This window comes from Carlito syrichta, unplaced genomic scaffold (genome assembly GCF_000164805.1).
Source record: "Carlito syrichta isolate Samal-C Ts95f unplaced genomic scaffold, Tarsius_syrichta-2.0.1 Scaffold303226, whole genome shotgun sequence".
Lineage (NCBI taxonomy): Eukaryota > Metazoa > Chordata > Mammalia > Primates > Tarsiidae > Carlito > Carlito syrichta.
Window position 1 is genome coordinate 65,227 of NW_007247322.1, and position 27,266 is coordinate 92,492.

Here is a 27,266-nt window from a genome sequence, read left to right on the forward strand (position 1 = left end):
AAAAAAGAAGCTAGAGCAACCCAGATAAGCTCTTTTTGAATTCTTGTTCCTCAGAAACTATAATAAATGTTTGTTTTTAAGCAGCTGAGGTTTTGTTTTTGTTTTTGTTTTTGAGTCAGAGTCTCACTCTGTCACCCAGGCTGGAGTGCAGTGGCATGCTCACGACCACCTCAGCCTCAACCTGCTGTGTTCAGGCGATCCTTCTACCTCAGCCTTCCAGGTAGCAGGAACCACAGACATGCGCCACCATACGCAGCCCTGGGCTCAGGCAGTCCTCTTGCCTCTGCCTTCCAAAGTGCTGGGATTACAGACATGAGCTACCCCACCCAGCGAGCAGGTGAGTTTTAAGATAACTTGTTAATTAGCAGTTGATAGCTAATACAGTGTTGTCAGACTGTTTACTTGACTCATAATGTTAGTTCACACAATTAATAGATGAATAATTCAAAATGACCTAAAAGGCTTTTTGGTAGTATGGAGCACTCTCTTCCTACCTTGTCTTAAAAAATATATATGTACAATATATCTATATAGACATAAGCATTCTTAAATAAGTCTTAATAATTGAGGGATGCTGTGCAATAACAAGAGAAATGTATGGTAGATGGCAAGATTTTGTTATTCTGTGTTCCATGATACCTTTGTATAACCTAAAAAATGTGTTGGAAGATTATAGTCACTATCTTATGCTTAACTTCAATTATGTTATTGGTTTATAGGAAAAGTCTAGGATGTTAACCTTGATGGGACTAAAGGTGATTTTATTTTCTGCCTTATACTTACAAAAAATCTTACAATGAACTTATCACATATGGAGATTTTTTTAAAAGTGTTATCAGTAGTATTGCCAGAGCACACATAAAGAGCTAATTGTTTCTTAAATGTTAGTGAAATGGGATATCTGTGCTTTAAAAGAATCACATCTATGCACTCACATACTCATTCCTTAGACATTTGAGTGCCTACGTATGCCGGGACCTGTGCTGCGTTCTTACTTTTATAAAGCTTCTACAACTGGGCATGGTGGTGCATGCCTGTAGTCCCAGCTATTCAGCAGGCTCTGATGGGAGGATCGCTTTAGCCCAGAAGTTTGAGGCTGTAGTGAACTATGATCATGCCACTCACTGTATTCCAGACTGGGCAACAGAACAAGAGCCAGCCTCTTTTTAAAAAAAAAAGTCCACAACTGCCCTTAATCATTGAGGAGCTTTGTATATTAAAGTGCTTTAGCACTGTGATGTGAGAGATGTGTTCCACAGAAGCTCAGATGGCAAGGAAGCCATCACAAGAAGATTCTGTTTGAATTCAGGTTTCTCCTATGTGTAAAATCTAAGGTGAAACAGAAGAGGAGCCCAGCCAGTTTACAAAACTGGTAAGCTAGAAGAGGTGCTCAGTACCCCAGCGGGCCAAGCGTGAAGTGGCAGGCACAGTCCTCCTTCAGGCTCTCTAGGAGTTGAGGTTGACTTTCCTAGTGTTAAAGAAGTGGAATGTCTGCTTGGAGGGGGATCAAATCATTTAGGCATTGTGTGAATTAACATTATGAATCAAAAGAGAGTGAAAGGTAACTTTTTGGTAGAAGGTCCTATATTTCTTGACTTTTTCCCTTCATTTAGTGTGAATTGTGCAAAATTGGTATTTTCCTTGATGTTATATGGAAAAGAAGTAGAATAAGCACGTTCTACATTTTAGGATTCTTGTTACTGCCAGATCAGCAATCTGTCCTGTGGGTCATCTTTAAGAAAAAGCAGTGACTTCTGTCATATTCATAGCAATGAGACCACAAATGACATCAAACTGTATTTGGAGGACCTTATTCATCTACAGCATTTCAGTGTTTGCACGTGGTAACGTTGCTGTCATTCCTCTGTTCTACAGCTGAAGAAATTGAAGCTGACATTGAATGATTGTCCAAGACTGAAGTCTTTTGTGGATTAGAACTTAGGTCACTGAGTCTTTATTTGATCTGGACATGTATATTTGTTAACTTTTTTCCTAGTTAGAGTGTGAAGGATTTCTTTTTCTTTTTTTTTTTGTGGTGTAGAAACTGTGGTCAAATGGACACTTAATTATTTACATTCTTTCTCTGGAATTAGAAAGCTTAATAATAAAGACACCAACTTGTCAGAGCTTCAGTTCTGTCAGTTTGCAAATTTTCTGAAGGTTTGGAAAGTACTTGGTCTACCCAAGTCTTGTGAGGAAACAGCGACAGGGATGAAATGGCAGCAGCCCACATTTGTCGTGGATCTCTTTAAGTGCCAGGCGTCATGCCGATAAGTGCCTTCTTTCAAGGCCTTGTTCAGAAGGAATGACAGTCTCCCGATGGGCCTTTTCTGTGTGATCCACAGTCACGGCCAGCACCTGCTGGATTTGCATTGGCTGCATCCCGCCTCATACACACTGCTGACAGGCAATTTCCATTTCTACACATAGCAGTGCTCTGTTGTAGACAATGGTGGCAGTGCCGGGAGCCCTTTGTACAGATGTGGATGTCTGCTTGGTAGCGAGAGGATTTGACTCTGGGCCTGCCATGTCCTGGTGTGCAGTGGGATGCCCATCACTGCCTCCTGAACTCAATTCTGTCTGATGCCTGGATTACCTGACACTGTCAAGTGTAAGGGCTGTGAAAGGCTGGAGGACAGGATGAAGAGGGTAGAAGATGCAGGGGGAGGATAGAAGGTGCAGGGGGAGGGTACCAGGTGCAGAACAATGACTTCCAAATTATGTCATGAGCTGCCAGCCACAAGAGCACAGCTCGGCCTCATTACCACATGAAGTGCCACAGAAGGGCCTTTTCATTTTCTCCTAGGGACTGTTTTTTTCAACCCCAGTTAACAATGGAGCACTAAGTCTTGGCAGAAGGAACTTTGCAGTGTACCCCAGGGCTAATTTTGATGACACTGAGTGGCTGTGACTCACTGTGAGTGTGTGCTGTGGCAGATGACGGTTTCCATTCCCTTCCTTTCCCCTCCCTCCCCATTTGTGCATTTCCTTGGCAGGCTTCTTCTGCTGCTGCAGTTCACTGATATGTCCACAGCAGCCCAGCCTGCAGGCCTGACAGGACTCTGACAGTGGTTTTTACCATATATGGCCATCAGAATGCTGTGGCTGTCAGCTGGCCAGGATAATTTCCTTCCTTTGCTTTGATTGGCTACACTTCGGCTCAAAGAATGGTGGGATCTGGGAGCCTGTGGTGAAGAGAAGCCACTGAGTCAAGTGCAAAGTACATTTAACTGTTTCCTGGGCTTGTGTTGAGCAAACGGGCAATTGCTGCAGCAGAAGCCATCAGTGTAAATGTGTGGGAAAGAGGCTGCATATCAGACAAGAAAGGTGTCTGCATGCAGTTTACTCTGAAGCGGGCTCAAGGGGTAATAAGCAGATTTCTGCAGTCATGATTTGCCAGAAGCCACCTTAGAACCACAGGTCGCAAATTGTCTGCTCCTGCCAGTTGAGGCTCTGTGCTAGTTAGGGATGGGGCCTGAGCTGAGGTCTGGGAGACTGAGCTGGGAGGGCGAGTGGTAGAGCACGTTTCTGCTTTCTCTGAGGAGGTGGGCCTTAGGTTTCATTTCTGGCTGAGCCCTGAGTAAAGGATACAAGCTACTGAATTGGGTCTGTATTCCAGTCCTCTTGCTTGTTTACACCTGCTGCAAGATATGAACTGCCTGGGCCATGTACCTAAAAAAAAAACCCAACAGTTGTAATATTTTTCTGTTTTGTATTTCCACTTCAAGGAGGGTTGTCATTCTGAGGTTTGTGGATAAACCAGTGCAGATCTGCATTTGGAAGGGGAGCCCTGAAGCTCCTCAGCATTCACAGAGGATCCCAGTCAGGAGATCTTGCTCACTACAAGGGATTAGGCAATCAGTTACTCTTCTTTCTGATTTGATAACAGATACTTCGATTTCCTTTATTGCGTTCACATCTCCAGTTTTTGCAGTTGAATTTCATTTTGACTAGTTTCTACCTCATCTTGGGTTCCTGGTTTTTGTTTGTTCTCAGCCCAGAAGTATCATGTGGAATTACTTGTCTGTAGTGATGAGCAGAAAGTATTACATTTACTTTATAATTTTTTTTTCCTTGAGTCGGAGTCTCACTCTGTCACCCAGGCTGGGGTGTAGTGGCACACTCATGGCTACTGTAGACTTAACCTGCTAGGCTGAGGCCATCCTTCCACTCCAGCCTTCCAAGTAGCTGAAACTACATGTATGCACCACCACGCCCAGCTGATTTTTTTATTTATTGCAGAGATGAGTTCTCACCAAGTTGCCCAGGCTGGTCTCGAACCCCTGTGCTCAGGCGATCCTCTCACCTCCGCCTCCCAAAATCCTGGGATTACAAGTACAAGCCACCATGCCCGACCCACTTTATACATTTTTTGATGTCAGGAAGTTAGGAAATACAACTTCTCTGGGTTGCTATTTCATGTTTAGGCATGATTTAGTAAGGAAATGTTAACTTTTATACTATTTTCTTTCTGTAATAAAACATTCATAGTTTTACAGTAACTTCCCTCAAGCTTATTGGGCTTTTAAATGTGGTCTATTCAATATTAAACCTAGTTTTCAGAAGGGACCTGTGATGCCAAAATAGTGTTTTGCCATTTTTCCTATGCTTTAGCAACTGCTTTCTTGAACTCCCAGGCGGGTGAGGTCTCCACAGGCCCATACTGCCTCTCTCTGGCAGCTTGAGTTGCTAGTTTACCTTACCTTACAGTGTAACTCCATCTGTAGGATTTTTTCCAGGGCACCTCCTCTTACCTCAGGGTTGGTGTTTCTGGTTCCCTTAAAGTAAAACCTCCTCTGAATGTTTCATTCCTGGGCCCTGAGCTTGCCCTCTCAGGGACCAGCCTGTCCACAAGTCATATGCTGTGTGCCTCCATCTTTTTGGTCGGCTGTCGAGTCCCTGTCTTGTTATCCAACACCACTGTCTCTCTGTCCCACGACCACATCACTCTAGCTCCTCCCTGTGGAGCAGCAGGGGCTTAAGAAATTCCAACAGAACATAAGTCCACATAAATAATACTGACATAAGAAAAAGGAAGCTGAGAAAGAAGGAAGCCCACTTCAATAGATATCCTTTTGATTCCTTTGCACCCTGCACAGCGTGAATGAAGCCCTTATGCTTGGACTGAACACTTGTCCTTTTCTTCCGAGCACATGTATGACCATTCTCCTTGCTGAGCTCAGAACTGCTCGATGTATTGCCCCAATACTGGAAATGAGTTGTTATTGAAATTTGGGCACATAAAGTGATTTTGCTACTCACTTTTCCTAAGATGAAAGATGACTATAAAGTAGGGGGGAACAGCTTGGAAAATCTTAACTCTCTTTGTTTCTTGAGTCAGGTAATGTAAAGTATCTTTGGTTGCCTTCCCCAGGATGGAGGCAGGGGAGCTCTTTCAGTTCCTACATCTGAGGGTGGTGAGACCAGTCTGGATAATAGGCACAGATCACTGCAGATTAGAAGCTGGAAAAGCACTGGGCAGTGAGGCAGCTGCCAGTGCTGGATTAGACAGGGGAGGCTGTAGAGAGCAGTGAGAATCCAGCACCTCAGGAAGGCTTGGGTGTGTCCCGTGAATTCCATCCAGAATATAAACTGGAAAGAAATTGTATGTCAAACACCTTGAGTGTCTTAAAGGGGAATATTTGATTTGTCTGGCAAAATGAATGTGTGTCACTTTTAATCTCTATGGGAGTTTATTAACTTTGTGAAAACATGTTAGTTATGAGAAAGAGTAAGACTGCTGGGTAAAACTTTGTGTGACTAACAAAATGTTACATGTCTCCATTCTTGAAGGAAGCACTGATTATTAGTTGGATATACCTTAATACCAAGTTGGTAGTGTCTTCAGCCTAATATTATATTGAGCAAGCTAATGTTTGGTTTGGAAACAATTATGTGAGGAATCTTTTGTGTAATTTAATACATAGGACATAATGTTGACTTTTGAGCGTTTGGGAAGGTACAATGTCTGTGGACACATCTGTAATGCACCATTAGCTCCTTTAGAAACATATTCATAGTCAGGCGTGGTGGCTCACTCCTGTAGCTCCAGTTACTTGGGAGGCTTAGGTGGAAGGATCACCTGAGCCCAGCAGGAAGAGGCTGCAGTGGCCATAAGCATGCCACTGCACTCCAGCCTGGGCGACAGAGTGAGACTCCTACTCAAAAACAAACAAATAAACACACACACATCCCAGAGCAGAACTCCTTTCTGGAAACATATCTGTGAGAATTTTTCTGTATGTGTTTGAAATTTCTTTTGATTGCACAGTGCTGCCTTCAGTATATAGGATGAATACACGTCTTAAATGTGGATTTCTTTTTGTAATAAGGTGTGAGACAGATAAGCAAGATATACCACTAGACCTAAGTGGAATCCACTGTGGTTTTCCATTAAAACTGGCAAGAAATATTCTTACTACTAGAAATATCATTTCTTTTTCTTTTTTTCTTTTCTTTTTGGAGCTGGAGTCTCACTCTGTCGCCCAGGCTAGAGTGCAGTGGCACATTCACAGCCACCCCAGCATCAACCCGCTGGGCTCTGGTGATCCTTCAACCTCAGCGTTCCAAGTAGCTGTAACTGCAGCCACATGCTACCATGCCTGGCTAATTTTTTTATTTTATTATAGAGACAAGGTCTCGCAAAACTGCCTGGGCTGGTCTCAAACCCGCGGGCTCAGGCAGTTCACTCACCTCAGCCTCCCAAAATGAGAAATACCATTTCTTAAGCAGTACATTGAATTTTGTGTACCTAAAGAGGAGTGTTTTTGCAAACGTATTTAAATTGTGAACTTTCCTTTGTAGAGCAATTAAAGTTATATATTTACTGATGCTTAAATTTTTATTTTCATTCCTCCCATCCCCAAAATGACCTTTGGAAAATGTTGCTTAACTCTGTGGGTTTCATTGAAGCCCCAATCTTCAGGAGCTCTGCTGAGTCTTTGGGCAGCTTTGAAATTTTTAAGGACTTTTCCCAAGGCAAATGATAGTGCTGGTCTCTAGGACGGTTTCCACCACGGTGAGGGTTGCTGGCTGGAACGCACTCAAAACCCCCAGCTTGGGCCAACCACGTGGAAATTGTGCCATTATACCACTCCCTTGTACCAGCTGTATACACACTTCGGAGGCTGAATTTTCCCTTGGGCTCATGTTGCTTGGCTCCGGGCAGGTCACTGAATCTTACAGATAATAATGTCTGCAAGCCATTGTCCTGACCTATTTCACCACTGTTCCACAGTTTATGAATTGGGCCTTGGGCCAGAGTCTGTAGGAGCCTTGGTGCTGGTCGTTTTCACCATTTGCTGAGTTGATCCCAAATACTTGGAGTTTTAGCTAGAGAGGTACAAAAAAGCTGGAAGCTTTGGAGAGGTACCAAAAAGCAAATGCTATTCTATGGCTTGTGACTAGGACTAGTAAGTAATCAATGATTCAAAACATCTTTAATAAAGTGGAGAATGTAAATGGCTGACTATTACATTCTTTAGCTAAACTATTTCAATTCCATGCTAGAAAAGTAGTAATATTCCAGATAATGTAACAGAGATGATTTATCCTTCATGAAACAGTGGACACATCTGTTAGTAAAATGAAGTTATTCTATATCTGAGCCTTGGAAGATTGGGGGGAGGTTCTTAAAGAAAGTCATCTTTTAATTGAAAAAGATATCTAAAAGCGAGCATTAAATTCTTGTACATTTTCCTTTAGCATTCACTTAATGCTAATTCTTTAGCATTCATTTAAATTTGCTACTTATAATGAACATTTGTGTACTTAATCCTGAATTTTACCCCACATCTTTAAAATTAAAAAATCAAAAGTTAAAAAAAATTAAAATAAAATAAATTTGCTGCTTAGAGGTGCAGGTAAGTTGTGCAGATACCATGACATGTGGTGGGCATTTTCCCAAACGACTGTTTGCAGTCTAGCGAATTAGTCATGGATTCCTTGGTTTATTCACTGGATGATAGAGTACTTGTCACAGGAATGAATGAGAACTGCATTCTCATTAGATCCTAGTGTAAAATGTCTTTCAGAATCATGGCTCCTCATCTTACCATATAAGGCCATCATTAGTATGATTTCCTTCAGTCTCTGTAAACTTGTACTCTCAGCAGTTTATGAATGCCCAGCTCCACATTTTAAAATAATAACTACTCATTTGGTGAACTGTGTTGTTGTGCTTTGTTTTGATCTGGTTTGTTCTGAGTAAGAAGATCCTTGGAGGTATAAGCCCTTGAACCCTTGAAAGCAAAATAGCTGATACTTGACCTGTGTGTGTGTGTGTGTGTGTGTGTGTGTGTGTGTGTGTGTATGTGTGATACTTTCTTCTCATTTTTGTTCTTTCACACTCTCAAACATTTAGTCAGCTGCTTTTCTCTTGTGCTGCAGTATGGTGCTTCTTTCTTTGTTTTATTTGTGATAAGGATTTATGATGATATCACAACCAGAGGAAGCAGCTACTTGCAGAATATCATTTTTTTAAATTAACTTTGTGTTTCTGATAGCCAGCTGCCAATATTTAACATTACTTCTGTGCCTTTCTCATAACTCATGGCATAGTGGAAATTTTCTTTCCCTATCCAAATCTGATAAGAATGCTCAGTGATATTTTAGATCTCTGCTTCTTAATTTTTCCTGTGCCTCAGTTTCTTTTTTTAGAAAATAGAGTTATAAAGTTCCCATATAAAAGCTGTCATGAGATCAAAGATATTAAGGTCTTCAGGCAGCTCCTAGTATGGAATTTAAGAACTTTAAAAATGTTAGCCATTATTGTTATTATTAGTTTTTGATTAAAAGGATGGAAACAGGCAGCAGTTGCCCTTTCAGTAACACTTTGATTCCTGTTAAAATGTTGAACTGTAGTACTTTATGCTATAGATTCATGGGGACTGAGGTGGGAATGACAGAAATGCTTATTATTATTCTCACATGTGTTACTTGAGGAATTACTGGTGAGTAGCTATTAACTTTTAACCAGGATTATTTAACTTTAACTTGGAAAAAAAGTTCATTTCACAAGAAGCTCTTTTATGTAGCTAAGACTAACTAGTACTAGTACCTCCAGATTCCCCTCATAATTGCTTTATGTTTCAGTAAATTTTCAGTGAGCTATGATGATCATGCCACTGCACTTCAGCCTGGGTGACAGAGCAAGATTCTGTCTCCAAAAAAAAAAAAAAAAAAAGAGGCCACCGGGCACAGTGGCTCAAGCCTGTAATCCCAGCACTTTGAGAGGCCAAGGTGAGGGGACTTCCTGAGTCCACGGATTAGAGAATGGCCTTGGCAAGTTGGCAAGATCTCGTCTCTACAATAAATCAAAAAATTAGCCGGACGTGGTAGCACGTGCCTGTAGTTCTAGCTACTTGGAAAGCTGAGGCAGAAGGATCACCTGAGCCCAGCAGGTCGAGGCTGGGGTGGCCAGGACGTGCCACTGCAGTCCAACCTGGGCAACAGAGTGAGACACCAACTGAAAAAAAAAAAAAAAAAGACAAGCCAAATGTGATTTGCCAAGGATGCTGAGAGAGCCTAAGAATGTAACAACCCTGACATAAAATACAATAATTCAGGTAGAAACCCATTTTTCTTGGGAATTAAAAAAAAAACGTAATGTAAAGTTAGTAATAGTGCATTGATGTTTCTCTCAACTTCGTTATATTTTTAATTCTTTTTTTTTCAAAATAGGAAATGTGTCAGACAAAATAATAGGATACTCATGTACTCACCCACAGGATTAAACAGATGTTAATATTTTGCCATGCTTATTTCATATCTCTCTTTTTTGAAAAGAAAATATAAAAGTATAACAGATGTAGCTAAAACACCATCCCCCTTTTTCTTTTCTCCTTCCCCAGAGGTAATCTTTCCCTCAAATGTGTATCAAATTTTTGCATTTTTGTTACTTATGTCTCTGTAATGTATACTTTCATTTTGTATGTGTTAAATTTTTATATAAATAATAATTTCCCACATTGATGGCCAGTGAAATTGCCTCTACTTTTGGTACTATTTCCAGAATGCTGCAAAAAATATCCTTCTTGTACAAAATATGGGAGCATCTCTGTCACCCAGATGGCCTAGAAGTGGTATTGCTGAGATAGACATCGTGGCCTCTACTTGTTACCAGATTGCTTTAAAAAGGAATTGTAACAGGATACTCTGTAAACAGAATTCTTCTATTCTGATATCCTCACCAGCGTAATTGATCAGACTTTTCATTTTTTGCCAGTTTTGGAAGTTATAAAATGTTACTTCAGCTAGGCCTGGTGGCATACACCTGTAATCCCAGGACTTTAGGAGGCAAGGCAGGAAGATCACTTGAGCCCAGGAGTTCATGACCAACCTGGGCAACATAGTGAGACCTGTCTCTTAAAACGAAAGGGGGAGGGGGTAATCTGTCCTTTCTCTGTTGCTTCTGAGGTTTTCTCTTTGCGTTAGCTGTTCTAAATTCACTAAGATATGAATAAAGAGCAATTTCTTTTCTTTTTTTTTTTTTTTTTGAGTTGGAGGCTCACTCTGTCGCCCAGACAGAGTCTGGGCCACAGCCTCGACCTGCTGGGCTCCGGCAATCCTTCCACCTCAGCCTTCTGAGTAGCCAGAATTACAGGCACACGCTACCATGCCCGGCTGATTTTTTTATTTGTTGTAGAGATGAGGTCTCGCCAAGTTGCCCAGGCGGCTCTCGAACCCGTGGGCTCAGGCAATCCACTCACCTCAGCCTCCCAAGGGCGCAGGATTACAGGCTGAGCCACTGAGCCCAGTGGGATTTATTTTCACTTATACTTCTTGAGGTGGAATTTGTGCCTCTTAAATCTAAAGACCTATGCATTTCACTGAACCTGGGAAATTCTCAGCCATTTTCTCTTTAATTTTTGCCTCTTTTGTATTCTTTTTATTCTCTCCTTCCAGAATGTCTATTTAAATGTGTGTCAGACTTGATTCTGGCCTTTCCTGCCTTATAATGTTTTAAATTTTGAAATATCACACATTCAGGTTAGATGCAGCAGTGTATAACTTTAGTCCCAGCTACTTGGGAGGCTGAGGCAGGAGAATCATTTGAGACCAAGGGTTTGAGGCTGTAGTATACCACAACCATGCCTGTGAATAGCCATTGCACTACAGTCTAGGCAATATAGTGAGACCCTGTCTCAAAAACAAAAAAAAAAGAAGGAAAGAAAGAAAAGAAATTTTTCCATCACACCTTCAAAAGTAACTATAGCTATAGTTTAATGATTATAATACTATAATGATCAAATAATCATATAAAATAGAGTGAACACCTGCGAGCCCATCCCCACCAACTTGAGCTACTAGACATTACCTGGGAAAGTAGCTTCAGAGCGTCAAATGAAATGCCCATCTCATTTTGCATTTGGTTTCTTTTACCAAGCATAATGTTTTTGAGGTTACCCCATGTTATAGCACTACTAGCATTTCATTCCTTCTGGTTGCTGAGTGATGTTCCAGTGTGCTGATATACCACATTAGATCTGTCTATCCATCAGCTGGTAGACATTTGAGTTTTTGCCAGTTTTTTGCTATTTTGAATAATGCTGTGAATATTTGCATGGAGGTTGTCTTCTAAGCAAGAAGCTTTTGTTAGTAAACAGGGCAGTGAATAAAGGGTAGAAGCGTAATTATATAATTATGTGTAAAGAGAATGAATAATCTGGAGATTCCAAGGGGAACCTGGGTTCAATATATACTTAGTAACCAAGACATTCTTGGAACCATATTCTTGCAGAAACACAGAAATGTGAAGAAAAGTATTCAGGATTTGCTGTTTAGCAGCATCCAAAGATGTTTTTAAGGAATTTCTTTATGTTAAATCAGTACAATTTGTAGCAGATGCAGACTTCGGTAACACCTCTGAGGCTGGGGATTGGAGTCCCATGTGATGCCGCCTCATCGTGAAGATAAAGGTGAGAGGGCCTTTCAAAAGTGAAAAATAAACTGTGGAGTCAGGTGAGAAAAAAAGAGAGAGAGAGAAAGAAAGGAAAGAAAGGAAGACCCATCTCACACAGTTATGGGGATAAAATAAGAGAGCTACTAGGTAAAACCACCTGACTTCGACTTAATAGCTGTTCCTTCTTTAAGGAGAGACACCATCAGAATGTGGTAGAGTGAATTCCAGCATTTATTAAATGTTGGGCAATATTTATTGAATGCTTCAAGTGCTGGTACAATGCCAAGTACTTTACCTTGAATGTCTCACTTGGACCTCACATAAACTCTTAAAGAATGAACTATTAACATTTTAGTTTTACAGATAAGGGACTGAGGTTGAAATGTAGAGTAATTTGGGCCAGGACTTCACAGCTAGACAGTGGCAGAACCTGGGCAGGCCTGTCCTCAATCACATGTACATCACTATCTGTAGATGTCCCATATGGCTACTCCTTATAACACCCAGATTCTGTGTAATATGCTATTCATTGGCATTTCCTTTATTTTTGTTCAAACAATCCTCCCACCTCAGCCTCCAAAAGTGCTGGGATTACAGGCGTGAGCCACCATGCCTACTTTTGAAGTCCTTTTTGATGATCTATTTCAAGATATCAAAACTGGATTGAATTAGTTTTTCAGTGGGAGGGGGAGGATATGAAGAACCCTAGGCCTTAGGTCTCTAGACAGGGCTGTCTTTATGTCTCAACTTAGAACTCACCTTTCCTAGCAGAAAACCTTTCCCAGGACTGTGATCCCATGAGCCTGGCTGACTGCCTTTCTTTTGTGTTCCTCCACCCGTGCCTGTCCTCATGGAGTGCTTGTTATGTGGCACTGTGATTGGGTGTTCAGATGTCTCTCTCCTTTCAGTGGCCTCACGCTAAGTTAGGTCAGGGCTGCCTTGCTCAAATCTGCATCTCCAGCACTCAGCCTGCATTTGACTCATTAGAGTTCACAGATAACCCATATTTGTTAATTCTTGATGGTGGAGTACATTACTGTATTATGCTATAGGAACTGATAAGTGACAGTTGTCTATTGAGTATTTATCATGTTCTAGGAACTGTAATTAACTTTTGTACATACTTTACACAGATCATTATAATCCTGGGTTATGATTTACCTAACAATGTTCTTTCATTTAATCCTCACAGTAATCATAAAGCTAAGATTACATGGCTTGTCTAAGGCCCCCTGCTGTTTAATCAGTAGAGCTTGGATTTGAACTCTCATCTGTCTGATTCCAGAGCCTGTAGTCTCTGCACTTTAGCATACTGCTTCTCTGGAGTTTCCTAATCAAGCCAAGTTGTAGAAATCAGAGAATTTACTGATCTTGAAAAATTGCCAAGAAGCCTGCCTCTATGTTGGGATAATTTGCTATAATAAGAGCATCAACAACAAAAAATTGATTAAGTTATACATTGCAGTGATTGCTTTTTGTCTGATTGCTCTTAGAACATATACAACCCAAGCATGAATTGGCATTAACCTGTTTGAAAAAGGAAATAACTTTTATCCACCTGTTGTTATACAGTAACAGCTATCTTGGTTGACACAGGTCTGATAAGCCCGGTTGGCTTATTAGGTTCAAATGTGTTACACGAGCAGATCATGGTAGCTATTTATGACCATTGTTAGCCATTTGTTCTTAAAGAGATGGGAAACTGGCCAATAAATGAGATCTAAGCCTGGTGTTAATTAGAATAGCTGGCATTTCTGTTGATTGAAGATAGTAGAGAGACCAAGACATTACAATGTAGTGTGCCCTTTAGCCCCTGAGCAATAGCTAAAGCTTTTTTTTTTAAACTTTAGCAGTGCCATTCATTTCCAGAACTGTTAATTTATATATTTTGAGGACATTGTCTTAAAAGTTATATTTTACATTTTGAATAATACCAAGATGTAGGTGTTTTTTTCCTGCTGTAAAACATCCCTATAATTTACTATTTGACTGTTGTAGAATTGTCTTTTGATAAAAAAGACTTTTGTATTCTCTTTTGCTATGTCTGTTAATGAGGTTGATTAAGTAAACTGTGGTTCTAGACATTTGGATCCTTGTAATTTGATTAAGTATTCTTGGTAGTAGCTTTTTCTAGAGGTGAACGTTAACAGTTCTTTTTTTTTTTGAGTTGGAGTCTCACTCTGTCACCCAGACTAGAGTGCAGTGGCCACTCCCGGCCACCGCAGCCTCGACCTGCTGGGCTCTGGCGATCCTTCTGCCTCAGCCTTCCAAGTAGCTGGAACTACAGGCGCGCGCTACCACGCCCGGCTCATTTTGATTTATTGTAGAGATTAGGTCAGGCTCAGGCAATCCACTCATCTCAGCCTCCCAAAGGCGCGGGATTACAGGCTGAGCCACAGACATTTACTAATACAAACGACATCATACGTAGACAGTTGGGAGTTTTGGATGGAGGTAATAAAGGAGAGATGGGTCTGAGAAGACATAACTCTGCGGTGTTAATATTGCATACTAAGTTTGTTTTTATGTTCTTTCAGACTGGTCGAATTGACAAATCCTACCCTACGGTATGTGGCCACACAGGACCAGTGCTAGACATAGACTGGTGTCCACACAACGATCAGGTGATTGCCAGTGGCTCAGAGGACTGCACGGTCATGGTAAGCTCCCTGAGTGTTGCATGCACACAGGCCAGTGAAACTTGCCTACTCCTTTCAAAAACACATGTATGTGTGTGTCTTGAAAGGCAGAGAGTCATAGCAGTTTTGAATTATGCAATAATTTAGCTACACGAAAGTTTACAGATAAGCCTTTTGCAAATCCTATCAAAAGGTTGTACACTGTTGTCTTTGTGTGTGTTTGCTGTGTGTGATGTTCTTATTGATGGTTGAAATCTCTGAGGGAAGATCTTAGGATAAAGTGACTTTCCAATAATTCTGTGAATGCTGTTTGATCACATGTTTAAATGATCACATGTTTTAATTCCGTTCAGGAATTAATTTTTGTTTATGTAAAATTATTTTAGTCAATAAAAGCAATTTTACTGGATAATAGTTAATTTTAATTAACACTCCCCTAAAAAGGAGAAAAAAAAAACTGCTGGCACATAAGACAGTGAGATAAGATGTGTCAAAGGTTATATAGACAAAATGAATCTGTCACAGATGGTAAGAAATAGTGTTTGCAAATGCTTATTTCCAAGCTGATGTTAGAAGGTATGTTCTGTCCAGTGGACTCTGGTTAAGAAAGTCCTTTTCATGAAGATACACAAACAAAAAACTTGAAAAGTGAAATTCTTTACATTCCCTCATTTAGATTCCAAATGTAGGTTATGTGTAAGATCAGACTTTGGAGGACTTTTGCTCTTGATTATGAGCTTTAGCTCTAAAATGTGATTATTGGTTTGGATCCATTTTAAAAATTAGCCCAAAACATGTTGAGGAGGTTAGATTCAAGCACAGGACTACTGCTGCTCCTGCAGTAAATGATGGTAAATAGATAAATAGTTCCTCATGAATTTGTAAGTTGTCTCACACAAACACACATTAATTCCTGAACTGTGTCATTTAAACATTTACCAGCTTTCCTCATAGGCTTTTGACTGAGAATGTCTCCTCCTGTGATCTCATAATTTTGGCAGTTTTAAAGCATATTAAAGAAATGTGTTAGCCGGGCTCAGTGGCTCAGCCTGTAATTCCATGCTTTGGGAGACTGAGGTGAGTGGATTGCCTGAACCAATGGGTTTGAGACCCGCCTGGACAACTTGGCTAGACCTCATCTCTACAATAAATCAAAAATTAGCCAGGCGTGGTAGTGCACGCCTGTAGTTCCAGCTACTTGAAAGGCTGGGGCAGAAGGATCACCGGAGCCCAGCAGGTCGAGGCTGCGGTGGCCGGGAGCGTGCCACTGCACTTCAGTCTGGGCGACAGAGTGAGACTTCAACTCAAAAAAAAAAAAGAAATGTGTTGTTAAAAGGAATTGTTTTGTTTAATGTGCCTTGCTAAACTGATCATTTTAATGACTGAAGGTACATTTTGCTAAGGGAAAGGAATATTATTTAGGCCCAATGCCAAAATCTTAAACTGAGAGTTTGAACCTCTTTTGAAGAAGCTGGTTTAACCCATCTTTGGGACTCCCTGTCTCTAGTATTACTGAGCATGTTATGAAGTTCTATAAAATAGAACTTTCCCAGCCCCCTCGGGTTTCTCCATATGCCCCAACCCCCTTCCTCTGTCTAAAAATGTCCACTACCCTGATTTTTGTAATAGTGATTCCCATGCCTTTCTTTTTGGTGTTCATCACTTAAATGTACATCTCCAGACATTATAGCTTAGTCTTGCTGTTTTAAAATTTTTATATATTGTCTTTTAAGTCTTAATCTATGAGGTTCCTCCTCTATCATTTTCTTTTCCTTATAGGTGTCCGTTGAAAAACCCTGACCCTTTACCTATGCATTCCAGCCAATTGGATTTTGCTAATTACACCCTTGCATTATAGTTTAACATGTTCCTCTGTTTTCTGAATTCCCTGCAAAGTGGCAGCTGACTTCTGAAGTGTAGGTGAATTAAAGTGTGGTCAGCCATGTCAAGACTTGGCCCGGGTACAGAGGCTTACATCTGTAATCCCACCACTTTGGAAGTCCAAAGCAGGAAGATTGCTTGAGCCCAGGAGCTTGATATTAGCCTGGGCAACACAGCAAGACCTCATATCTACAAAAAATTCTGGCTGGGCGAGGTGGCTCATGCCTGTAATCGCAGCACTTTGGGAAGCTGAGGCTGAGGCGGGAGGATTGCTTCAGCCTAGGAGTTGGAGACCAGCCTGGGCAACATAGTGAGACCTCTTCTCAGGGAAGGAAAAAAAAAAGACTTTATTGCTTTGTCAAGACTTTATTGTCATTTTCTTCCCTACAGTAGGAGGCACGTGATGTCATGGTGTCTAGTTTTCTTTTTTTAATTTTATTTGTGCAGCTATTGATACTCAATGCTTAGATCTAGTAATTCATTAGGGACCAAAATATTGTGTCATTTTGTTTCCAATTTTTAACTGGTAAAATTTTATAAGATGATGTCCCCCTTCTTTCTTACAATTTAGTTACCCACCCATATAGTTCATTTAGGAAAGCAGGATAAATAAATGCTTGATTCTTTCCTTTTATTTGCCCAGTTCTCAAGATGATAAATTGGTTCTTTGTCATCATCAGAAAGTGATGAATTTTGTTTTTTCTTTTCCTTTCATTTTGGACATGTGGATTTGAACATACTTGATGAATTACAATCCGTTATAGTTCTTATCTCAAAGCTCAGATTGTCCCATCTTTGCTAGTGGAAACCTCTTTAAGATTCATCGGTCTTTGGGAGGCTGAGGTGAGTGGATTGCCTGCGCCCGCGGGTTTGAGACCCGCCTGGGCAGGCGAGACCTCATCTCTACAATAAATCAAAAAATTAGCCGGGCGTGGTATCGCGCTCCTGTAATTCCGGCTACTCGGAAGGCTGAGGCGGAAGGATCGCCGGAGCCCAGCAGGTCGAGGCTGTGGTGGCCAGGAGCGGCCACTGCACTCCAGTCTGGGCGACTGAGTGAGACTCCAACTCAAAAAAAAAAGATTCATCGGTCTTTTTGAAATGACCCTCTTTGTCTTTGATAGCTTCCTTGCTGTCTGATAAGGTGTTGAGGCTCACTTTGGACATCTTTGCCCAGACCATTTATTTCAGAATTAGCCATTTCTTTCAGAAGCCCTGGCTTCTTTTAATGGAAAATGGTATTTCTAGATCATAGTCTGGGTGCTAAGGATAGCCATTATAGCCATGGTGATCATTGCTTTTAATGATCAGATGAGACCAGAAAATACATATTTATTTAAAGGTATAATACCTTGTGATTTCATCCTAATATTTCCAGTTCAAATTCAGAACTATAGAGTACAGGCATACTTAAACATATTTCATTGCTTTAAAAACGCTAACAATCATCCAAGCATTCAGCGAGTGTTTTTGTTTTTGTTTTTGTTTTGCTGGTGGAGGGTCTCCCCTCAATGTGAATGACTGCTGACTGATCAGGGTGGTAGTTGCTAAAGGCTGGGGTGGCTGTGGCAATTAAAATAAGACAACGATGAAGTTGGTCACACCGATGGACTCTTCCTTTCAAGAAAGATTTTTCTAGCATGCGATACTGTTGAATAGTATTTTACCCACAGCAGAACTTCTTTTAGAATTGGAGTCAATCCTCTCAAGCCTTGCTAATGCTTTATCAACTAAATGTATGTAATAAACTAAGTGCTTTGTTGTCATTTCAATAATGTTCACAGCATCTTCACCAGGAGATTCTATCTTAAACCATTTTCTTTGCTCATATAGAAGAAGCAACTCATTTGTTCTAGTTTTATCATGAGATTGCAGCTATTCAGTCACATATTCAGGCTCCACTTCTAAATCTAGTTCTCTTGCTGTTTTCACCACATCTGCGGTTACTTCCTCCACTAAAGTCTTGAACTCCATGAGGATTGGAATCAACTTCTTTTTTGTGGTTGTTGTTCCACTGGTTTAGTGTGGTTAGATGGAATCAACTTCTTTTAAATTCCTGTGAATGTTGATATTTTTGACTTCTTCCCATGAAACACAAATATTCTTACTGGCATCTAGAATGATGGATACTTTCTAGAAGGTTTTCAATGGACTTTGCCCAGATCTACCAGAAGAATCACTGTCTATGGCAGCTATATCCTTATGAATTCCCTGCCTCCCTCCCTTCTTCCCCCCTCGCCCCAATCAGGGTCTCACTCTGTCACCCAGACTGGAGTACAGTGGCACAATCACAGTCTTCTGCCCCAGCCTTACAAATAGCTGTAACTACAGGCACGAACCTCTATGCCCAGCAAATTTTTTGATTTTTTTTTTTTTTGAGACAAGGTCTCCCTATGTTCCCCAGGCTGGTCTTAAATTCCTGGGCTCAAGCAATCCACCTGCCTTGGGCTCCCAAAGTGCTGGGATTACAGGCATGAGCCCAGCCCATGAATTGCATTTCTTAATAATAAAACTTGCAAATTAAAATTTCTCTTCATCCATGCACTACATAATGGTTGTTGTATTTGCAGGCATGGTAACAACATAAGTCTCCTTGTACATCTCCATCAGAGCTCTTAGTTGACCAGGTGCATTGTCAGTGAGCAGTAATATTTTGAAAGAAATTGTTTTTTCTGATCAGTAGGTCTCAAAAATGGGCTTAAAATATTCAGTAAACCATGCTGTAAACAGATGTGCCGTCATCCAGGCTTTGTTCTTCCGTTTCTAGGGCACAGAATAGATTTAGCTAATTTCTTAAGGGTCCTGGGATTTTCAGCATGGTGAATGAGCATTGGCTTCAACTTAAAGTCACCAGCTGCATTTACCACAACAAGAGTATCTACCTGCCCTTTGAAGCTCTGAAGCCAGGCATTGACTTCTCCTCTCAAGCTATGAAGGCTCTAGATGGCATCTCCTTTCCAGTAGAAGGCTGTTTTGCCTACATTGAAAATCTGTTGTTTAGTGTAGCCACCTTCATCAGTGATCTTAGCTAGGTCTTCTGGATAATTTGCTGCACCTTCTTCATCAGCACTTGTTGCTTCACCTTGCACTTTTATATTCTAGAAATGGCTTCTTTCCTTAAACCTCATAAACCAACCTCTTTTGTCTTCCAGCTTTTTTTCTGCAGCTTCCTCACCTCTCTCAGCCTTCACAAAATTGAAGAGAGTTAGGGCCTTGTTCTGGATTAGGTTTTGATTTAAGGGAATCTTGTGGCTGGTTTGATCTTCTATCCAGACCACAACAACTTTCTCCATATCAGCAGTCTGACTATTTCCCTTTCTTACCATTCATGTGTTCACTGGAGTAGCACTTCTAATTTCCTTCAAGAACTTTTCTTTTGCACTCACAGCTTTGGTAACAGTTTGACTTGAGAGGCTTAGCTTTCAGCCTGTTTTGGCTTTTGATGTGCCTTTCTCACCAAGCCTAGCGATGTCTAGGTTTTGATTTAAAGTGAGAAATGTGGGACTTTTTCTTTCACTTGAACATGTGGGGTTACTAATTGACCTAATTTTGATATTGTTGTGTCTCAGGGAATAGTGAGGCCCAAAGAGAGGGAGGGACTGGGAATGGCTGGTCTGTGGAGCCATCAGAATACACACATATATCAGTTAAGTTTGCTATCTTATAGAACTGCTGTTTGTGGCACCCCAAAACAATTGCAATAATAACATTAAAGATCACTAATCACAGGATACCATAACAGATGCATTAATAATGGAAGTGTGTGAAATATTGTGAGAAGTACCAAAATATGACACATAGATAGGGCATGCTGTGGGAGAAATGGTGCAGACAGACTTGCTGGCACAAGGTCGCCACAGACCTTCAGCTTATAAAGAATGCAATATCTGCAAAATGCGATAGAGTGAAACACAGTAAAATGAGTTGTGCTTGTGTTTACCTAGCCTCTTTAATATTATATCTCTGTCTTCTTTCATACTGAGAATCCTGGTTCTCAAGGATGCAGAGGATGAATTAGAATATCCTGATATATCTCATTTGCTTTTATAACATTATACATGGAACAGTCTCAGAATGAAAATACTGCCACCAGTTATGATTCTGAAAACAGTTTTGACAGAGCCAAACAATTTTTTTTTTTTTTTGAGTAAGTCTTGTCACCCTGGCTGGAGTGCAGTAGCACTCAACCTCCTGGGACCTCCTGGGCTTAGGAGTTCCTTCCACGTTAGCCTTCCAAGTAGCTGGAACCACAGGCACACGCCATCACATTCAGATAATTTTTTGATTTATTGTAGAGATGAGGTCTTGTCAAGTTGCCCAGGCTGTCTCGAACCCCTAAGCTCAAACAGTCCTCTCGCCTCTGCCTCCCAAAGTGCTGGGATTACAGGCGTGAGCCACTATGCCTGGTTCCAAACAATTTTTTAACACATGCTGTCTCTATTCATCCTCCTTTAAAAATTATGTATTCTATATTTTCAGGCTTACACAGCCATTGCGTTCAGCATTCTCGCCTGCCTTAGTTCTGTGAGTTAACTATGCATAGTGCTCTCCCTCAGTTCTTGTATTGATCTCTCTCCAGTCATGTGGACCATCAGAGGCTTGTTCTCTGGGAGATTCCTTAGGAAACGGCTATGGGAACATATTCTCTGAGTTCTTGTGTATTGAATAGTATCTTGTCTGAGATCTTTATCCTTGAAGGCGATTTTTTTCTGAAGATAAGATCCTTGGCTCACAGTTGTCCTTGAGCATCTAAATATATTACTCCATTTTCTCTTGCGTGACATATTGGTATCAGAGTCAGATTATACTCTAATTTTGTTTTCTTCATAACCATATGCTCTTTTTTTTTGCCTAGTTGTTTATAAGACCTTTTGTCTTAAAATGTAGTTAAATTTACAAGAGTATTACAACTCTACCAATCATTCTGAGTTGGTATTCCTAGATACTGGTGTTCTGTTTCTATATATACTTTCAAGTCTTTTTTTTCCTTAACTAACAGTTTTTATTCTTCTGTTCTCCTGCACTAGTTGTCCATCAGGGCTCCTGAAGACGTTTGGAGCACCATAAATGCTCCCACATAGGGCATGTTCCTCCATTTTTTAGAGGTGGCCATATGCTTTGTCTTCACCTGTCAGCTTCTCCTCAAACCTTTTTTCTTTTAGACATTTTTTTTTAGCGTTTATTTATTTGGGGGTGGTTGCATTATTTCTGGTGTTTATTTTTTCTTGTGTTCTTTCTTGATTAGTCTTCATTACGCCCCACCCCCACTCCCCGTGTTGGTGTTTCACTCTGTCACCAAGTCTGGAGTGCAGTGGCACTATCTTGGCTCACCACCAGCCTCCACCTCCTGGGTTCAGGGAAACCTTCTGCCTCAGCCTCCTGAGTAGCTAGTACTACAGGTACGTGGCACCACGTCTGGCTAATTCTTTTATTTTTTGTACAGGTGAAGTCTCACAATGTTGCCTAGGCTGGTCTCAAACTCCTGGGCTCAAGCAATCCTGGCTTGACCTCCGAGAGTGTTGGGATTACAGGGGTGAGCCACCGTGTCTGGCTGGTTAGTATTAATTTCGAAAGTGATTTTTCTTCTATTATTATCATTTATTTACTTTAAAGATGTGGGGTACAATTCAGGATTAGGTTTATAAATGTTCATTATGCAAGTACCCTTATGAAGTGTCCCCCTGTGCAGATTCCCACGACTGCCAATCCTGTCCGTCCCCTGCCCCTCTCCCCAGGCAGTTTCCCACCACTGCCAAACCTTTTTTTTTACAGTATTATGATAATTGTTCAAGGTCTGTTTATGAGTGAGAACATGTGATACTCGGTTTTTTGTTCTGTGATAGATCACTCAGTATTTTACTCTATGCCATCCAAGTTACTGTGAGGTTCATAATTTTGTCCTTTATGACTGTGTAATATTCCATCAGGTATATGTACCATTTTTTAAATCCAGTCCTCTTTCAGTGGGCAGCACGGTTGGTTCCATGTTTTTGCTATTGTGAACAGTGCTGCAGTAAACATACATGTACAGGTATCTTTTTCATAGAGTGATTTGAGTTCCTCCAAACCCAGTAGGGGGTTTGTGGGGTTGTATGGAAGGTCTAAAGTGATTTTTCTTTTACTTCTAATTTTTTCTTGATTGCTCAAACTTTATTTTTATTTTATTTATTTATTTTTTGTGTTGGTGTCTCACTCTGTCGCCCAGACTGGAGTGCAGTGGCACGCACCCGGCCACTGCAACCTCAACTTGCTGGGCTCCGTCGATCCTTCTGCCTCAGCCTTCCAAGTAGCCAGAACTACAGGCACACACCACCACGCCCAGCTAATTTTTATTTACTGTAGAGACAAGATCTTGCCAAGTTTCCTGGGTGGGTCTTGAACCCATGGGCTCAGGCAGTCCACTTACCTCAGCCTCCCAAAGTGCTGGGATTACAGGCTGAGCCACTGAGCCTAGCCTCAAACTTTATTTTTGAGGTTTTTAAAGTTCTGATTTATTTTGAACTTGGTATATTATAGTTTTATCTCTTTTTAAAGCATGTCTTTTTAGCATTCTTGTATTGTCTGTAGAGGTCTAATTTTGGAATTACAGTGATTTTGGAATTCAAATCTTAATTTTTTTAACCTTGATTTGGTAGGGGATGGGGGGCTTCCTTATTTTTATATGAATTTGGTTTTCCCAAGCTGTTTATAGAAGGTAACTTGGTTCAGATAACTGTTCTAACTTTACAGAGCTCCCTCCTGCCATCTTTGGGTAGTGTTCATAAACATGGTGTATTGCTTTCGGAGATTTCTTGGCCTGCTTTTATTTTTATTTTCTCATTCCTTTGCCTCTCTTATTTCTATTCTGCTCAAATTTGATTTCCCTCCCTGGAATTTCTGCTGAGTGTGTGGCCTGCCCTGGAAGGGAGCCCTCTCTGGGCGGTTTTGCTAGTGCTGAGTACTAGATTGCTCCCAGCCTGCAGACCTTTTCATTTCAGGCCTTCTGTGCTCAGTTGCTATTGGAGAGGGCAAAAACCCACCTCAGTTTCTACTTCTGGTCTCAGGTCTGCCAGGTGCCTCATTGTGGGGGGCAGGGGGGCAGGGAGTTGGGGGGTTGAGGAGTATCTCCTCCCAACCTGTGGCTGATAACACACAGGTCATGAGGCTGCTGAGTTGTTGGTGGTTTGCCTCCACCCACTTGGCATTTTAAGGATATCACCTAGTTTTGTGTAAATATCATCCCTGGGGTGTGTGTTTGTTTATTTTTAATCTGCTTGCTCTGTTTTTATGGAAGGATTTGGGGAAAATCTCAAACTATGCTGCTATTGAGACCACCATCTTCCCAGAATCCTTTATAATGTTGCCTGTTTATTGACATTGCTGAAATGAGCATGTTGTAAATTAAATAATGCTTTGGGATAAATCCTTTTAAGTTTTTAAACTCTGAGGTTTGGAACTGATATTTAAATCACTCTTTAATCACTTAATATCCCCCAAATCATATGTTATTATTGGGATGTTTGAAGCTCTCATGGCTTAGCAGTTGAGATAAACATTTAAAGAAATATTTGATCTTCTTCTGTCCTACCTGCTTCTCTTAATACCTCACTTTCTACTTTGCTCTCCCAAAGGTAAAAGAACACTATACAATAGATCAAATGTTTTTAAAGTATTGGTAGTATCTCATGAGCTACAAATAGTAAACAGTGAAACAAGGCCTAGTTTTAGTACAGGGAAGATTCCAAAAAGAACCCGAGGCTAGGAGTTCTGAGCACATGTAGGTATCTTAAACTGGCTCAGCCTCAGTTGTCTGGTCTCAAACTCCGCAAGCAATTCTCTCACCTCAGCCTCCCCAAAGTGCTGGGATTGCAGATGTGAGCCACCGTGCCCAGCCAGAATTAGTTTTTCATAAACTGCTTTTTGTATGACTTAAAGTATAAGTCCGTTAAATCCTAAGCATTTAAGCATTAATTTGTTAATTTTGTGAGCAGTGATTCAGTGACAGGGACACTACTTTGTAGTTTTAGGAAAGGGAATACCAATCTTAAGGTACATTCCTCCATCTTTTAGAGGTGACTTTCTAAGCAGCCTTAAAGTAAATTATATTGACATAGTTTACCTTTCATGTACTACTTTTTGAAGCGATGTTTTCTACTAGCAAACAGCAGTTATGTAACTCCTGCTCCCAGAAACTATAGTATGCTCCTTGGTTTTCCAAATTTGTCTTTCTTTAAGTTCTCGTCTTCAACAGTATCTTCACATAGAGCATTTTAAGATTGTAGTTGGGCTCTCACTCTGTCACCCATGCTGGAGTACAGTGGCACACTCACAGCCACCCCAGTGTCGACCTGCTGGGCTCTGGCGATCCTTCTGCCTCAGCCTTCCAAGTAGCCAGAGCTACAGGTGTGCACTACCCCACCCAGCTAATTTTTTATTTATTGTAGAGATGAGATCTCACCAAATTGCCTAGCCTGGTCTCGAACCCACGGGCTCAGACAATCCACTTGCCTCGGCCTCCCAAAGTGCTGGGATTACAGGCCGAGCCACTGATCCCCGCCAGTAATTTACTTGGGGAAATTTGAGCTCCAATAATAGTGCTTTAAATAATACAAAGAGCAACCAAGTTAAATTTAGTTTGTTGATTCAACATTGTTTCTTATCTGCAGGGCACTAATCAAACACAAATGGCAAAAAATGGCTAATTCAGACAATGGGATTGCATAATTGTTTCTTCCAGAGTCTGAGCGATGGAAAGATCTTGCAAACATGGTAGTCTTAATTGTTTTCAATTATGTGTCCTTAATGGTTCCAAATTACTACATTTAAAATGGACACTTTTCTTCTTCTTCCAAATCAGTTTATTCTTCTACAAAAATCAACAGAAACAAACTCCATTATCTAACCATTTTTGCATTCAATCATGCATTTTCCTAATATATTTTTTGGGGGGAGAGGGGTCTGGTTAAAACCAGAAAATCTGCTAGACAAATTCTAAAAGTGCTGTAACACTTCCTAATAAAGTTTCTGCCTTGAAATAAACATGGAAGTAATGTGGCTCCTCTCAGTCATGCAGCAGGACTTCGTGTTATTTCCACTTTGTATAGATTGCGCCTGGGCCCTTTTCCAGTGGATATTATAACTATGGCAGGTTGGAACCCAGTGTTCAATTTTTGATTTTCCCAAACTTGTGTTGCTCTCAGTGTCAGGATTCCTTAGGAATGGCCGGCCAGCCTGCATGCCACCCTGTGGGGTTTGGGGTTGGTTGTTTTTGTAGAGATTGTGCTGCTCAGCAGCTGCCACCAAGTCTGTAAGCCTCTTCCTGTCTCTTAAGATGGTCTCTTTCCTTCATTTACCCTTTGGAATTGGTTTCCTTCGCATTTAAAAAAATATGGTCATTTAGGGGAACACCCAGTCCTTTTTAATGGCTGTAACTGTAGTGCCAAGCCCAGTAGCAGGTTCCTAATGGGTGATTAGAATAGGGAAGCAGTGTCTGGAAATACTTAGTGTATGCTTTAAAGTTGCACTGTTTGAAAAATGAAACTATTTTAACTAATTGTACTTTAAGATGACTACTTGAAAGAAACCCAAGTTTCTTTCTTTCTTTTTTTTTTTTTTTTTGAGTTGGAGTCTCACTCCATCACCCAGAATGGAGTGCAGTGGCCGCTCTTGGCCACCACAGCCTTGACCTGCAGTGCTCCTGCGATCCTTCCGCCTCAGCCTTCCAACTACAAGCACGCGCTACCACACCTGGTTAATTCTTTTGATTTATTGTAGAGATGAGGTCTCGCCAAGTTGCCCAGGTGGGTCTCAGACCCGTGGACTCAGGCAATCCACTCACCTCAGCCTCCCAAGGCACTGGGATTATAGGCTGAGCCACCGAGCCCGGCTCCAAGTTTCTTTATTTTCCTTTTTTTTTTTTTTTTTTTCTTGTTGGAACTGCTCTCTTGAGCTGCCTTTTCCACGTCCAGAGTTTCACATGTGAAAATGATGCCAGTGATACAGTAGTCCTCAACATGTGTGTAAAGTTGTTTTTTCCAGAACCCCAATAAGTTTTCACTGATTGATTCATTTTTTTAATCTGGGAGCCCTTGGGACTGATTTAGTTTTTGTTCTTTCTTTCAAAACGAAACAAAACATTGCCATAGCAATGTGTTGTCCAAATAGAAAATTTCAAGAACACACAACATTACTTTAAAAAAAAAAAAAGTGAGAGGGAGGCTAACTGGTAGTCCCTGCTATGTGAGATGCCCACTCTGGTCTGGGCACGGGAGGTGTGCTGTGCCTGTTTCTGTGTCTACTCACTGCATGTGTTTTTGAGAAAGCTAGTTGGTGTAGTGCCAGCCTGTAACCATGGAGCAGAGAGGAGCTGATGCACCTGCGCAGGGATCAGATCTGCCCTCATTTGGTAATCGGCCGAGGCACCAACCAGGGCTTTCACACATAGGATATCTTGGGTGTCAATCAGTTAGTATTAATTAGCTGGGTACAGTGCTGAATTAAGTTGCAAAGAAGACTCATTCCAAGAAATCCTGATATTCAGATCCAGAAATATCCACGAGGTCATGCTGGTCATGCTAATAGCAAGAGCAGTGGTCATGAACATGTAGCAGACACTTTTTTTTTTTTTTAGCTTTTATGTTTATTTAAAAATATTTAATTATCTAACATTCAATTAACGACGCATGAAGATTGTATATATTCAAGGTGTACAAAGTGATGGCTTGACATATGTATGCAATTTGTAATGATGATCACAATCAAATTAATTTGCATACTATTGCCACATACAAACTTTAGATCCCTGGGACTTTCTCATTTGATAATTGAATGTTTGTGGGGTTTTTTCTTTGGTTTTTTTTTTTTTTTTT

General features: G+C 40.8%; 1 protein-coding gene across 1 annotated transcript in view; it reads left to right on the plus strand.

Annotated features, from left to right (window-relative positions):
- The window catches only part of CORO1C (coronin 1C), a 92,217-nt gene that overhangs the window by 36,190 nt on the left and 28,761 nt on the right, over positions 1–27,266 (plus strand). The window contains exon 3 of the mRNA XM_008058133.2: positions 14,440–14,562. Within this exon, the coding sequence (XP_008056324.1) occupies positions 14,440–14,562 (123 nt within the window). The remainder of the gene's footprint in view (positions 1–14,439; positions 14,563–27,266) is intronic.